The 17,352-nt window shown below is 33.3% G+C and overlaps 1 protein-coding gene across 3 annotated transcripts in view; it reads left to right on the top strand.

Annotated features, from left to right (window-relative positions):
- Positions 1-14,659, top strand: part of LOC110095275 — a 31,380-nt gene extending 16,721 nt beyond the window's left edge. The window contains exons 3-7 of one of the 3 annotated variants that reach the window (XM_028693524.1): positions 11,377-11,506; positions 11,596-13,247; positions 13,729-13,799; positions 13,891-13,963; positions 14,116-14,257. In XM_028693524.1, coding sequence (XP_028549357.1) covers positions 11,749-13,247; positions 13,729-13,799; positions 13,891-13,925 — 1,605 coding nt within the window. In that variant the 5' untranslated portion in view covers positions 11,377-11,506; positions 11,596-11,748 and the 3' untranslated portion in view covers positions 13,926-13,963; positions 14,116-14,257. Of the gene's footprint in view, positions 1-11,376; positions 11,507-11,595; positions 13,248-13,725; positions 13,800-13,890; positions 13,964-14,115 lie in introns of those variants that run through there. The other 2 variants (XM_028693520.1, XM_028693519.1) reach the window with 2 other exon arrangements.
- The last annotated feature ends 2,693 nt before the right edge of the window (positions 14,660-17,352 follow it).

The following is a 17,352-nucleotide window of genomic DNA, read 5'->3' as shown; positions in this document are numbered from 1 at the left end:
TTTTATATATATATATATATATATATATATATATATATATATAGTTGCTACTTTCGATTGAGAATGTTGAAGCACTAAGTGACTGTAAGATCTGATTGTTTTTTATCCTGGAGGAGGCTTTCGATCTAAAGCAACAATGACGTATTATCCATATAAGCATACTCTTTTGTTTTCATCTATATTTTCTAAATTCTATCATATAGGAGAAAAAAGTTTTATGTAGCCGACCCCACGTAGTAGGATAAAGGCTTGTTGATGTTGTTGTTATCATATAGGAGAAATTTTTCCTTCTATTATTCATAGAATTAATCGACGATGACAGGTCTAGGTTGTTATCATTCTTCCATGATCTATACTTAGGATTTTTTTTCTTGGGTTGGAGAGCCTCCTTGTTAAGGAACTCATCTCCTTTTCCCGGACATGAACAACATGAGTGAACGTGAGTGCGGATTTTGGATATTAGAGATTGTTTTGGCCATTCAGTTTGTGATTGGTTATGTTGGAGAGCTTTTAGTGATTCCCTCCTCTCTTCTCAAATGCTATGGAGACACAATTAGGCATGCAAAACTTGCTTTGATGCCATGTAGAAAACTGGATTGAAAGGAGTATTTTTTTCCCAGATTTTATTCACTACAGTTTAGATTTACGTTTACTTATTGATCCTCATTAAATAATTATATTTATTCAAAATTCGAATTAGATGAAAGGAATAGGTAATCAATTGAAGTAAAATAGGAAAGCAATGACATCCTAGCCGCTAGCCAACATATGCAGAACTCAATTATTCTATGCAACTGTACATACAAATGAGAGCCACCTTGTCAAGAATATTGCTGCTTGCTTGCAACTATAATTTATATCTTGTAATACGAAACCCTTGGTTAATTATCTGTAAGCCATGTCAGTTTAGGAAGATTTTGCTAAGTTATAGTGCCGGTTAGTTGACCGTAATCATAAAAACTCCAAATTGGTGGTACATAAATGAAAAGATGGTTTGTTTTGAAACTCTTTGCTGCTCACCTCGGTTTTGAAGTGAGGCGCCAAAAGGAGCCATTGGTACGAGAGATGGACCTGTTACCAAGATTGCACCCCTTTCCTCCAGATATTCTTAAACATGATTTGTGGGCAACAATATTTTTATTACTTGGAAATGAACAATCTGTGGCTTCCAAATAAGCTGTAATGAGTAACCCGTGTAATCCAATTCTTCAACTGATTCTCTACAAGAATTGTTAGCTAATCCGCTCTTAACATCTCATAATTCTCCATATCTAAATTTATATATCATCCGTTTTTTTTAGCATCTTCTTCCAATCCCCCCCTTTTTTTCAAACAAGCTATATGGAGTTTTTGACCTTGTTTTCTATTAAAATTCTGCCCGAATCTCTCATTTAATATGTTTTTTAAGTAGCTTTTTGATCTTTTCTTGATCTCGTTTTCTTGGACTAAGGTCTTCCCATCATCATTTTTACTAAATGTAACTTAATTGACATCTTAAGATCTCGTCTTTTGCCATTAATATATCTCCATCCTCTTTGCTTTGGACCTAGTCTACTAGATAGATCATCAAGTAGCCTTACATATCCTCCGAGAGCTATAACTTTGGCTTTTCTAATTATGTTCTTTATAGCAAATTTCGAACTTTTTTTGTAAGGAGTAAATTTTTTATTAGTACTTTTTTGTTTGTGCTATTCTTAAAAATTCCCCGCCCCCTAGGCAATCCCATTGATGTTCTTTGTGTATGTATAGATCTATACAAGATGTCTTAATAAAGAAAGAAATAACTACATAATCATTTATAATTGCCTTAATATAATTCTTCCTAAATTAGTGACTCAAATATAGAAGGAGATCGGCGTGATCCAGTTGAGCCTCTTATGGATCACTATGCTGTCTGTGGGATCAAGGGCGAAGGAACTGTTGTGATTTTAACACTCCCCTCAAGTTAGGGAATACATATCTGTCATTCCCAACTTAGTAATTAGTTTTAGAAAAGTAGAGTTATGAACTCCCTTGGTGGAACATAGACTCCTTCATTAGGTCTAAAAGTAGGGAGAAATTAGCTTCAGACATTGCAATGGCAAAAAGATAGCAATGAAGGCTATATTAAGTAAGACAACAATGAAGGCTGTATTGGTTATAGATAGGATAGCAACCACAAGGGAAGACCAATAATGAAGGCACGACAGTAGGAAAAAAAATTAATTTTAGGGTTGCGGCAAGCTTCAAGGACAGCAGCAGAAAAATACGTCTCAAGCGGCTCAGCACTTGGCACGCAAATCTTCTCTCGTCTGATCTAGCCTACCTTCAGTCCAATGCAAATTAGTCGTTCGACTACACCTGAACACTCCTGTTTGATTGACCCCGTACAAGCGCATGCAAGGCCTATGATCTCTTTGGTATGATCGCGGGAAGGAGTATAGGTCTTGCACTTTTGCTTGTCCCGACCCTAGACTCTCACGAGAGGGAACTCTCAGCTCTTTCCATACACATGCAAGAGGTCCTATGCTCGACTTATCTCGCTTATGCACGGTCGACTCTGAACGTTGCACGTGAGAGGAGCCCTTGTTCTCTCCTCAGTCTTAGATGCACTAAGGAAGTAGAAGGACCAATATTTCTTAGAATTTTGATAATGAAGGCAGGTAGAATGACCATTATTCTTTAGAATTTCAGCAATAAAGGCTGATGGTGGGAACCTGTATTCCTCATAATTCCAACAATGAAGGCCGGTGATGGGAACATGTATTCCTTAGAATTTTGACAATAAAGATTGGTGGTGGGAACCTGTATTCCTCATAATTCCAATAATGAAGGTTGGTGGTGGGAATATGTATTCCTTAGAATTCTAACCATGAAGGTCGGTGGTGGGAATCTGGCTCTGATACCATGTTACATTTAGAAAATTGGTAAGGAAAAAGCTTAATTTTATCATACAAAACTATCCCTATTTATAGATCTATACAAGATGTCTTAATAAATAATCAAATAACTACAAAATCATGCATAATTGCCTTAATAGAATCCTTCCTAAATCAGCCACCTAAATATAGGAGATCTATGTAGCACATATACTCCTATTTACGAAGGCATGCTGTATCGGACACACTTCAGATACGGATATGCCTCTGATACGGCACAGATACGTGTCCGACATGGCTTTCTCGTGTCTAATTGAATTAGTATTTAAATTTGATAGGACACGCGGTACCCGTGCCCTATTAAAAGCGAGAAAAAATGATGGAGCCGCTCGATTTGCCCTATTCATTTTCACGACCCGCTTGATTTACCTATTCATTTCTGCGGCTTATTCATTTTCACGACCAGACCTTAGAGCTAGGGTTTTCCATTTTCGTGAGTAGCGTTCGTCTTCTTCTTTATCGTCGAAGGAGCGGCTTGACGATGTGAACATTGAAATCGATGAGATACATCCTTCGACGATGCGAGCAGTGAAGGCGATGCAAGAAGGTCGACACGAGTAGTGAAGTCTACGGGAAAGTTCGTTCCTTCGTTTTCACGTTTAGCTTTGTCTCTTATACCGTATTTTCGGCTTTGCTTACTAAGGTTTGTTGTTTAATTTTAGATAAATCTTGAAATATTGTTTTTGTTGGCGTGTTTAGTTCTCGTTATTCTTCATAAAATGATCATAATGATGCTATGGAGCTCTAGGATTCTCCTTTGAGGTTCTTCGCTTCTATCACTACGATGACTTTTTCTAGTTATCGATATTCCTCATAATCAGGCGATCAAGTTTAGACGTAGGTATGATTTGTTTAAATGATGCATATTATTTGGTTTGCGAAAGAATTTCTGATAAGGTGGAATTCTTTCTTGGGCGTTTTGCTGTTAAGGTGAGTGAGTGAGTGGTTGCTATTATTGTTTATCCTCTTTAATTTCTCTCCATCTCTGTATTGTTGCATGCACTAACTTGTTATACACAACACATGCTAAATATTTATTCTTCTAAGGATAGATAGGAGAACCTTGAAAGTGTTTTCCCATGTAGTTTTTGTCCTTTACTTATCCTTGTACTGTCCTTCACATCAATGTTTAAAATATGCGTAATTGGGTATTGAGGTGTTTTTTTGTTCGTGAGGCAAGGCGTAAGCCTCAAGGCATTTTGAGGCGTAAGCCTCAAAATTAAAAGATTGCATGAATATAAAATGATAAATTTTTATATACTAATGAGTAAATAATATATAAAATATAAAAATACATAAGATATGAAGTGAAATCAAAATATCCCAATAATAAGACAACATGAAATATAGTTCACTCAAACTCTAATTTTCCCAAATCACAATATTCTTTTCATTAACATATAATTCCAAATATAAATAACAATGACATATCACATAAAAACTTATAAGTCATCAACACTGTCATCACTAAGGGGGTCTTCATTTGAATCATCATTATGATGAACTGCTCTCTCCCCTTCCTCCTCTCCTATAGAGTCTAATGTCTCCCAATCAGCTCCTTCCTCAATAACAGTTATTTTCCTCTTCCCTCAATATGTTTGAATAATATCAAAATTAGTAATAATGTAATACATTAATAAAAGTCTAAGAAAATTATATTATTTATATGCATTTTTTGATTTGTTTTGAGTTGTGGTTGATGTAGATACTTTAAGATCAAATAAATCAATATTTAAATCTTCATTTTGTAATTCAGACGGCATCACTTCAACTTCATTATCTACAAACCACTCATCTTCATATACCACATCCTCGCAAAGCAAATGATCTTCATCATCCATTAATCCTTTTTTCTTCAAATTTTTGTCTCTGAGTCTCCTTAGTACATAATATACACCAGTGAATTCATCCTAAATGTCGACAAGTGATTTCTTATCTTTCTATGTACTTGGTTGTAGGTACTCCAATTTCTTTCACAGACAGATGAAGAGCATGTCAAGCCCAAAACTTTCACAACAAAATGCTATAAGTCTGGAGTCCCATCACCAAATTGAATCCACCACTCAACTAATATTTTCATAAGGGAGTTTAATTAGTGCTCAAAGAACAACATTTAAATAAATGTTTAAAACATTAAATGAAATTACTTGGAGATCGTTTGACAATTGTATCATTTGCTTGTTGTAATCCAAAAAGGCCTTTTTTGTTCCTAAAAGGATCAATTACATGTCAGTATTTGATCAGCCGATCCATGCAATGATACAATTCCAACTTTATTTCAGGGGTTGTAGACTTGTACTATGTATATTGATACTGAGAGTTTAGGTAATAGCCTGCTACTTATCAACAATAATATTTCAAATTTCCCAAAAACTTTCCTCTTTGCCTCCTAAGTTGGAGGCAATCATCTCTTTGGCTTCATCTATAACATTGTAGATGAAACCCATTGCAGCCTTCTTCTCAGCATTCACCATCCTTAAAACTTAAAACCAAAGATCTAGTGGTTGTAATGACGTAAGATATTTTGTCAAAATCTGTCATTTAAAATAATCTTTTTAATCTCTTTTCCCTCAACCTTCTTCGCCCAAGCACAACTCAACCACTGTGTAGATGTGAACATAGCCTCTAAAGGTTGTCTAACATCCAACAAATTCTTTAATGTCAAGTAAGTGGTGACAAATCTTATTGTTGCTGCCCTTATAATTTCTTTCTTTGAAAAATTTCTCATAAGTTCTAGAGCCCAAGAATGGTTGTAAATAAACTTGGTTTTTTTTTTTTGCTTTAGTAAGTGCATTTTTTTGTTGAGATAGCTCCCCAAGCTTTTCAAGAATCAGATCTATGCAATGTGCAGCACATGGAGTCTAATACAGATGTTTTCTCTTCTCCATAAGTTTTTTTCCCTGCAGTCTTGTAAGCACTTGCATTATTTGTAACCACTTGTACAACCAACTATTCTCCAACATCCTCAACAATGCTATATAATAATCAAAATATGAACTCAACATCTTTGACCTGGTTAGATGCTTCAACTGACCTTAAAAATACATTACCATAAAGATTATTAATGAGGAAGTTGATCAAATTTCTATGTTTTATATCAGATCATCCATCTGACATAATTGTTACACCTGTTTTGGCCCAAGTCTTAATTTCTTCAATATTTTTATCAGTGCTATTTAACTCATTCAGAATCCATGTTATCAAATCATACATGATTAGAGGTTTGAACTCTCTCCCAAATGTTCTAACTGAACGCATCATGTTGTAATAGGCAGGTGATGTTGTAATATTAAACAGAATTGTATTTTCATAGAAGAATCTGCTTATGTCCTAACACACTCTTTTTCGTGCCTCTCTTGCATTAAATCATGTTGTAATAGACATTGATTTATACACATATCTATAGAGCATCTTATATATTTTTTTATGCATGCCTAAATCATATGTCCACAGAAACAGAAGTCTAACAAAAGAATCTAAATATTACATAAATAAAAAAGTCCTATCATTTTCATTTTCTTAGACTATCAATGACAATCATTCAATCAAATGACATTTAACATTGTATGTATAAAACAAAGCAAGATTGCATAATTTAAAAAAGAAAAAAATTCGCCAAAATGAATAAAAACCAAAGGAAGATGTCGATAAATGCGATGGTATAACAAAAAAATCACATTTGAGTGGAAATAAGAAGAGGAAGTAAAGCTATTTCACCTTTGTCAATAAACCCTAAACTCCAACCACGAAGAAGAAGAGCTTTTCGCGGTCGGTCGAAGGAGACTCCAAGCCAACTCGTGGTAGAAGAGAACTCCAAGCAAGAGGCGAAGAGCAACTCTCGGTGGAAGGAAGCCGACGCTGGTCGAATGGAACGAAGAGGGGAAAATGTCGCTCGAAGGAGAAGAAACCCTCATTCGAAAATGATGGAAGAGGCGAGGAACGAGGGGTTGAACCAAATAAATAAATATTAGGTTGGATTTTGTTTTTTTTTTTAATATTTTAAGGGCGAATGCCCTAAAAACTGAGGTGAGGCGCCCTTGAGGTGCGCCTCAATAAACTTGAGGCTTACGTCTCATTCCCTGCTCTTATTGCGTAGGCTTTGAGACTTAAAAGAACGAAATTGCATTGAGACTCGCCTCGTATTACGCAATTTTAAATCATGCTTCACAGTTTACATCCAATTGATCGATCACTTATTCTGTTAAAAGAATTTTAGTCATGATCACTTACAAATGTTTTTAGATATTGGGAAAATATAATAAAGGTTCAAACCACACATTAAGAATTTTGGAGAAGATATAAAGTAATTTTTTGAGATATAATTTTTTCATATGGGTTTGGGAAACTATTTGAAAGATTAAGCTATAGGCCTATAACCTAATTTCATTATTTTGTTGAATAATGTTTGAGGCTTTAAGCATTCTATTTGGAGTTCTAACTATTGAACTTATAATTTGTGTCGATCCTTCGATTCTTTCTTAGGATAATGAGCTCTAGTGGTGGAGGAATTGGGTCTGCTGATGGTCCATCAGAGACGAATATTGAAGATAACAAATCTTTATGGGGTCATGTGACAAAAATAGGAAAAATGTTAGAAGAGGGTGACAATATTGCATTCAAATGCAATCATTGTAATATCATATATAAATAAAAGATTATATTATAGAGTGAAAGCCTATGTGTTGAAAATTAGTGGTCATGGAATAAAAGTAGTTTCGAAGATAAGTGCATCATAAGTGGTTGAATTACAAAGAAAATTCAGTGAAGTTGAGCAGAGGAGTAGAAAAGATCTTTCAAAAGAGATTCCACTTTCAAGCACCCATGCTTCATATCCTTTATCATCTTCTTCAATTTGAAGTGATGATAATACTGTGAACAAAGGGCCCTTCATGATGGAGGGATATAAACTTAAAAGAAGAAAACATGTTGTAAATAGTGCTTTGGAGAAAATATTTAATTTACAAATGAGAGAATAATTAGATGAGAAAATATGTAGAATGTTTTACTCAGCTGGACTTCCTTTTAACATAGCAAGGAATCTATATTACAAGTATGCCTTTACCTAAGTATGCAGTAATAATATTGCAGGATACGTGCCACCAACATATAATATCATAAAAATTAAGTTGCTACAAAGTGAGGAACTTTTATTACGTCTGGTGTAAGGACGTAGAGGAACGTCCGGTTGGAGGCAAAATCCCGCCAAAAAACTCGGTATTTGCTTGGTACAACTAGGTATTATTTGATATTAACGAGGAATACCGCTCTTTGAAGACCAATACCGAGTTATATCGAGCTGTACCGAGAAATACCGAGTTGTACCGAGTTTTTCCTCGGTATTTCTCGGTTTAGCTCTGTATAACTCGGTATCGGGTCTTCAAATGATGGTATTCCTCGTTATTGTTAGGTATTGCTCGGTATTTGCTCGGTACAACTCGTTTTTTGGCGGGATTTGGCCTCCGACCGGACGTTCCTCTGTGTCCGGTCGGAGGACGTAATAATTGTTCCAAAGTGAGAGGGATAATATTGAGAAGTTGCTCGAGCCTACCAAGGAGTTTGAAAGGAAAAAGGAGTTACTTTGGTTTGTCATGGGTGGACAAATCCACAAAATAGATAACTATTAACTTCATGGGTGTAACAGAGAGCTATCATATGTTTATAAAAGTTATAAACTATGAAGGATAGTACAAGGATAAGTTTTTCATTTCTAATTTATTCAAAGAAGTCATCATGATGGTGTGACCTTCAAACATCATCCAGGTCATTACTAATAATGCTCCTGTTTGTATAGATGCAGGTCTACTTCTGGAGCAAGCTTATCCTCATATTTTTTGGACACCATGTGTTGTGTGTACGTTTAATCTTACCTTAAGAACATTTGTGCATTTAAGAATATCCAGGCAAACGAAATCACTTACAATGAATGTTATTGGATTACAGTGATTGCTAGAGATGCAGTTGTAATTAGGCATTTTATTATAAATCACTCCATGAGACTCTATATTCAATGATTTCTCTAATTTGAAGATGCTTGCTGTTGCTAAAACTCGGTTTTCCTCAGTTATAGTGATATTAAGAAGATTAAAAAAAATAAAAAATTCTTTTCAAGCTATGATGATCAGTGAAAAATGATCTTGTTATAGGGAAGATGATGTTGGAAAGGCTAGATATGTAAAAGAGAAGCTTTTAGATGATTTATGGTTTGATGAGATTGAATACATCTTAAATTTCACAGATTCAATTTATAAGATGTTGATAGTTGTTGATAGGGATAAGTTTTGTTTACATATCATTTATGAGATGTGACATTCAATGCTAGCAAAGGTAAAAGAAATTATATATAGACATGACAGAAAGACACTTCATGAAAACTCAAGTTTTTGGGATGTTATTTATGTTATTTTAAAAGATAGGTGGAGCAAAATTAATACATCTTTACATTGCTTGGCTCACTCACTAATTCTCAGATAATTTCAACAATTTTTCATTATTAATTCATAATTTGTTGTTTAGTAATTATCGAATACTAGTTGCTTTTAATGTTATTTGAAGATATTCAACTAAAAAATGATTTCAAGAGGATTACATTGCTTGGCTCACTCACTAATTCTCAGATAATTTCAACAATTTTTCATTATTAATTCATAATTTGTTGTTTAGTAATTATCGAATACTAGTTGCTTTTAATGTTATTTGAAGCATTTAAGAATATCTAGGATTTCAAGAGGATTCTCAACAAGTTTCTCCATAGAAATATTTAGAAATTTTAAATATAAGGAAGATATATTTGAAGCGTTATTTTACAAATGAGAGTGAAAAAGTGTCAAAATTGAGTTTGCTAAAATTTTTTGTTGTTTAGAGGACTTTGGTGACCAAGAGCATTGCGTGATAGGTGGAGAATTGTTCCAAAAATATGGTGGTTGATACATAGAGCTTCAACACCTCTACTTGAAATAATCACCATAAAATTGCTGGGCCAAGTTTCATCCTTATATTGTTTTGAAAGAAATTGGAGCACATACTCATTCATCCCATTAATTAAGAGAAATAAAATTACTCCACAACGTGCTGAAGATTTAATTTATGTGCATATAAACCTTCAACTTCTATCAAGGAAAATCAAACTTACATGAAAAGAGAAATTGATATGAGATGTTACTAGAGATGGATTTGAATCTCTTGAGGATATGGGAATATTAGAAATTGTTAATCTTTTACTTGATGAGCCTGAATTGGAAGCTATGATATTTATTGAAGCTGATATAAAAGTTTAAAGATAAATCAATGAAGAAGCTAATCCTATCATTCCTTCTATTTAATAGTTGAAACTTCATGTACTAGACAATTTATGTTTTTATTTTTGTTGTTGTAGTAGACATTTAATGCATACTTTTATTTTGATATTATAAGCTACAAGGCTACAAATGATGTTGCTTTCATTTTTTTTGTCATTTTAAATATTACCCTTTGATTACTTTCTTAATTTTTATGTATGATTTATATATTATAATGTCGTATATGCACTGTACTCGTATCCTATATTTTTAAAAATTGATGTGTCCCGTACTTGTATCGTGTCGTATCCATTTCGCCATATCCGTATTGGTGCAACATAGAAGGAGATGAGCATGATCCAGGTGAGCCTCCCACGGATCCCTATGCCGATGTCATCCCCTCCGGAAATCCTGCGGGCTCTTTCCACCCTTTCTTCTCGGGCTTCTAATCTCTTCGTCTCTCCGCAAGTGCCACTCCACCTGTATCCTTCTTCTCAAAGTGCAGCAACTTTAGGGTGTCTGTCGTGTTGTTTGTAAGTCGTCGTTGTAATTTCTTTTGTTTAATTTTATTTGAAATATAAGAGTTTGTTCTTTCCTATTATTGTTGTTATTCGTCCTCTTTCTCATCTTTAGTCATTTTCGTCCTTAGAAGTCCGTCGTGTCTTTTGTGGGCGAAGGGTATAGGCTCCCTAAATCTTTTGCTCGCATCATATGCTGGCCATGGGATCAAGGGCGAAGTGATGGCTGAGATCTAATAGCGTGATCCAGGTGAGCTTCTCACGGATCTTCATGTAGTTTGTGGGATCATGGGGTAAGGGATGGTTGAGATTTTAACAATAAGCTCTTTTTTGTAATAATTAGCTAAAGCTTTATTTGGAAGGTAGAAAAGCATATGAAATTTTAGAAAATCTTATGTACTATATTCTCTCTGACAATAAGGGAGAATAATCTACTGTGTCCATAAATGTGAATGATGTCTCATGAACTTCTTCAGGTAAGAGCTATTAGAGTATATGAGGATGCCTTAATGAAAAACTGCTCAAAGTTCATATTATGTTCCCACCTAACTACATGCAAGGATTCTTGTCCTAGCAATTATTTTTATCTTCTCTGTTGATTTATTGAAATGATTATTTCTTCCCATTTTGTGTTAATTGATTACAATATCCAATTTTGTTTACAAGAAAAAAATTACTATATTAGGTGGCCACAACAAATGTTGATGTGAGGGGAAAAGCTGGCCTTGATGGTGGTGATCTTCACAAATTTATTCTCCTAAAAAGGGCGACACTTCCAAAATCTTCTATTGATTTGGTATTGTCTTAATGAAGGTTTAATTTTGAAAGATAAAAATATGGTGCAGCTTAAATCTTCATAATGCTCTTTTATGAATTATTTTTCAGCTAAAGGAGATAGTTCTAAGAAGCTATCATCCTGATTTCTCATACTCAAAGGAATGCAATGGTTTGCTTAAAGTCTCAAGATCTGTTCGTGTAGATCATCACACTTCTAACAATCATAGTGATCATGATAGCATAAAGAAAAATCTAAGAACCATGAAGTATGCGAGCCCATGGATGAAGAAGCTTACTATTATTAGGAAATATAGAAAATTGAAAAAACTAGTGAATAATACAGCTTTGAGTACTGTCGGTGGAGCTTCACCAAAAATTTCTAGTACCCTGCAGCATTTCCTGAAGCAACAAGTTCCTGATGATGAAAAGAAAAATCAACAGACTAATGCTGATGGCACATGCAATGTTCAGTTCCTTGCAACTGAGAAGGCTACAACAAATACTTGTGAAGAGTTCCATGATGGTTGGATGCAGTCACAGAAAGATAATTTATCAGGCTATGTTCCTACTCCAAATGGTGACTCACATGACTTAGAAGGATCTCTTCGATCTAGACAACAATCTCAAAAGCAAAATATTCTGCATGATGATAGAGCTGATTTCGAAGAAGTAGCTGGTAGCGATTGTGATGATTTGCAGTTGTTGGAGCAGACTTCCATGCACCATTCTTCTTCTACACAAAGCTTGTGTATAAAATGTGGTAGAAGCGGTCAGCTTTTGAGCTGTCGTGGTGATAGCTGCTCAAGATTTATTCATAAAAGCTGCTTGGTCCTGTTGGCTGGTGTTGAGAAGAATGGCCTTTTCTATTGCCCATTATGTACTTATAGAAATGCACATATGATGTATAACAAGTCAAAAAGAACAGCTCAGGAAGCTCGAAGAAACCTTTTCTTATTTTATGATATTGGTCCAACAGTTCATGACTTGAAAAGGAAAAATTCTTCTGCAAAAATTATGACAAGAAATGAGCAGATAAGTGACAATCACAACAGCAGTGAGCACCCAGATTTTCCTTCTAATCAGCAACTTCAAAACACTTCTGGCGTACAGAAATACGATGATGCTCAAAATGCTGAAACAAGTAACAGTAAGTTTGTCAGAGACAATAACCAGGGAATCACTCAAAATCAGCAAAATCAACTTAATGGTGAGGTTGATATGGTCTGTAAGATTATATTGCCTTATAGAGAAACAATTGAACACGACGCTCATAAAGATGTTCAAGATACACCCACGAAATTGAAAAGTGATCCTGCTAGAGAACATGAAAGCACTAGAGTAACAGAGAACCAGCAGCATCTGGATGATGATGGAATAAATGACAATGTTAGTGTACCCTGTGATATGAATGCATCTCATGAGAGAAATGGCGATATTTGTGTTACAAACAGTAGAACTAAAGTTTTCAGGGATCATTTACAAGTTAATGAAATTAAAAACCTGCATATTGGTGATGTAGATCAGGAACCGATATCTTTACAAGCTGCCAAAAGATCACCTGTGAAGGCCAAAGGGGAGGGGGATTATGATGTGAAAAGAAAGGCTTCAGCTTCACAGATCAGTGATAGGTTTGCCAAGCGAAACAGAAGAGCTAAAGCTGTCAAGTTTGGTAATTATCAGGGAGTTGTCAAAAATCAGCAAACGGATAATTCATCTTCTAGAGATTTAAGGAAGAACAAATATTGTTGGCAGAATCAAGGGTAAGATGCCTTACTGCAATATATTTAGCATATGCTTTTTAAATCCCTTTGGCATTAAAGTTATCTTTTATCAATAATTGACCCAGAGATTCAACAGCATTTTGAATCAAACTTGTTAAAAAAAAATCTTGTGTGCTTTTTTGAAGAAAAATTCGTGGGACTGTTAGTTGCAAGCATTAGATGGGATTTAGGCTGAACTTGAAAAATAAGTTTTTGAACTATATAATCCTACTATCTCCTTATAACCCAGATTTAGCAAATTCTGGGTAAAGTAAGATTTAGGAGATTTACCACTTCTACTCACTATGTTTCTTCTTCTATTTTATTTAAATCCTAAATATTGAAAAAAAATACCAAGCAGTTTATTAGGAACGAACCAAATTTAGTATCTATCATTCCAAACAGTTTTCTATGGTTTAACACCTTCAAGATTTACTAAATTGTAAATTTGGATTTATAAGATTATTAAATCTTATAGCAGAAGAAAGGACTCTGTGGTTAACTGGGCTTGGTTTTTGATGATGGAGAAATGTGTTCGATGTAACTGTGGTAGTAAGTGAAGGATTTGTCTGTTACTATTCAAATCCATATGCTGGAAGGAATTGCCCCTTCATCTGTTTTTGAATAAAATTTGGTTTTGCAGATTTACTCCGAAACGTTCCCCTAGCAGGAGAATGATATTAATTTGGAAGCCAGAAGAAGAAAAATTTTTGGAGGTCTGCATCTTCATACTCGAGCCTTAAAAACATCAAATTTCTTATCAATCAGTATAGATTATATAGTTGATTGGGGATTATTATGTGCTGTTTTTCACCGTATAATCATACTTCTTTCTTGTTATCACATAAGGGTATATTTCCTAATGCAGGAAGCCATGCAGAAAATTCCTAAAAATGAAGATGGAGGTATCCCATGGACAAAAATCTTGGAATATGGTCGTTTTTTTCTTCATGAATCTCGTACAACCATTGACCTTAAAGATAAGTGGAGAAATATGCAGAAAAAAAAAGCTAAAAGAAGAGTTTAGTTGATTTTCTCTTTCCCTTGTAAATTTCTTTGTATTTTGTTATCACTGAAGTAGGAAGCCTCAGGGATATCATCATAATTTGATCAGGATGGGCCATTATCTTTAAATTTATTTTGAGATTAGTTTTATACATTGAGAATGTATTTTGCACTCATCTCAAGATAAAGCTAATGAATTTGAAGCCTATTCTGATTGAAATTCTAATAGGTTAGCTTTAGCAAAAATTTTTTTGTTGTGGATAAAGAAGGTTTTTACACCTGCTTGTTTTGGAATCTGTAATCTTTAGTTCTTTTGAACTGGTATAGGAGGGATGTAATTGTTGCTGTAATATTGTAGTATATAAGGGTTGCAATGAAAATAACTGTTTTATGTTTTTGAAAGTAAATTTCAAATTATTTATTTTTTATGATTATCCCTTTTCCTGGAAGGTCTGTGGCATTGATTATGTTTGTTTTAGAAGGCTGTGATTTATGAACAAAATTATTATGTTTAACCCATTGCCTAAAAGAAAGTTGAATAAATGTCATCGAAAAGGTTGGAGTAGCTTCCGTGGAAGAAGATTAGAGAGTTGTCTTAGGTGGTTTGGTCACATAAAATGATGGTCTTCTAATGACTCGGTTAGAAAAATAGATGTGTCAGATTTGACTTATGTTAAGAAAGATAGAGGTAGATCTAAAAAAAATTGATTAGAAAATATTTAAAATGATCTCTCTTAATTAGATTTGAAGAAGAATTTGATTCTTAGTATGACAATGGAGAAAAATGATTCATGTAGTTGATCCAATTTAGTGGGATAAAGGTTCTTTGTTGTTGTTGTATTTGATTGGTTGTGTAAGTCATTTATTGTCATTAATCTTTTTTTTTTCATGAGATATATTGTGTTGGAAACTTTTATTTTGTTTATTTTGAATGTCTTTGTAGATAAATGATACATTTGTAAAGCGATAAGCTTTGATGTTGACCTTAGAAGCAGGGCTTTACATGAGTAAGACAAATGTATAGAATATCTTAAAGTTTTTTTTTTTTTTTTTCAAATGAAATATTTTATTTCCATTTACTTGCAAAATATTAAGTCAAGTGCTTATATATTAAATTCGATACAAACAACATGACAAATGTTTAGAAAAGGTCTTCAAAAAGATGAATGAGATAATTATTTATGTTATTATAAATGAATATGAAAGAGAAATCTAATGATCATATTTGTCAAGCATCAATTTCATTAATAATAATATTAATTTACTTGCAGTTTTTCTCAAATAAATAAAACAATCTTATGAAAATTTCTTTATTCTTTAGCTGAAATTATTAAAAATATGTTATGTCACACCACTTGAGGACTACCATTGGACCATTGTCTAATTGTCTTCATCAAGCCTTCATTGACAAACCACTAAGGCCTTTGGACAACCTTCGTCCAATAAATAAAACAATTTTATGAAAATTATCAGAAATATGATTTTGAACCATCTTTTCTCTTTCCATGAATTATAAAGTTTTTTTTTAATAAAAATGGACTTAGTTGTATTGAAGTCCTATATGAATTTTCATGAAATATTATTTATATATGCTTTTATGTTATTAATTTTTAGGAATAATTTTATCATCTATTTACCTTGTATTGTATTCCATTATTTATAGTATGGGTAACCCATCTTCCATTCATATCAATTAGGACTAGTAATTGCTACAACTATGGCAAACAAGGATATTTTGCTCATAATTATGTCATTAAGTAAAAAAGGATATGAAACTAAATAAGCACATCACGAGGGACTAAATTTTGTTTGTATGGTACTCCTATTTTCCATTCTATGGACTGTATGGTGAAATGACCTATCATTGAAGTGATTGTTATTAACACCTATAAGTTGGCAATGGGTGAAGAACACATTTTATTGATTCATATTGTCATATAAACACTTCATGTTTGACGAAACTTGATATCAATAATTAATTTGCTTAAGCTAAGATTTCATTTAACGTTCTAAGGAATTAATATTTTTATTTATTTATGGATAGTGTATTATGGTCATTAATGTTGTAATCCAAGATCCCTAATATGTGATTTTGATGATGACAAGCTTTATTGATTGAACTATTGCTTTTCTCACTAATCATTTTAGATATTTCTTTTGTATGCAAGCACTAACATTTTGGGTAAGATATACAAAGCTCAAGCAATTGAAGACTCAATTTTAAGTAGAATAGGATGTAAAAGGGTCTATAATTTTATTTTCTTTATTTTTTTACTTCTTAAGTCTGGCCACATAAGAGTGTATATAATTTGGGTGACCATGCACACATAGAGGGAGAGAAGAATTTTTAAGTTAAAGGTTTTTTAAACTAATCGTACTGTATGATTTTAAATCAATATGTACGATATGTTATATGAAAATAAACTTAACGGCTAATTGGTAAAATTAGTTTCAGTGAACTAATTGTATTGTACATTCATGATCGTACTGTATGATCAGCTATGATCTGAAAATCCTAACCACCTTATTAATTTAAGTAAGATTTTGAAATACTATTTTTGAACTGATCATACTATATGAATATTTAAAATCTTGCTAAAATTAACCCCCATAATAAGTCAATCAAGTCATAGTTTAATTAATGATATTTGATCATACTATATGATATTGATCGTACCATACGACTAATAGAGACAAAATATGGCCATCCTATAGATCGTACCAAACAAAACCATGACTTTTGAACTAATTATACTTATTGATATTTATATCGTACTATATGACCTACTTGAAATGAACTAACTATATTTTACGAATTGAACATCACAGGACAAATAATAGAGGCAAGTTTTCATCATCCCAAGAATCATCCCATGCAAATAGAGGAAATTGAACATATCATACTAGACAATTTATTGATCATACTATACGATATGTTTATAAAATTTGAACAACTTATTTTGAACGACTGTTTACATTGTACTAGACAGAAGTAGTTTTGAACTGATTGTATGGTAGGAACTGGAATCGTACTGTACGAAAAATAATAGCTAAATTTAATTTTTAGGGTTTCTTGAAGCCTTTTATAAATGCTTTTATT

This window comes from Dendrobium catenatum, unplaced genomic scaffold (assembly GCF_001605985.2).
Source record: "Dendrobium catenatum unplaced genomic scaffold, ASM160598v2 fragScaff_scaffold_40, whole genome shotgun sequence".
NCBI classification, from domain to species: Eukaryota; Viridiplantae; Streptophyta; class Magnoliopsida; order Asparagales; family Orchidaceae; genus Dendrobium; species Dendrobium catenatum.
The sequence above is the reverse complement of the archived record's forward strand: the minus strand, read 5'-3'. Positions and strand labels throughout refer to the sequence as shown.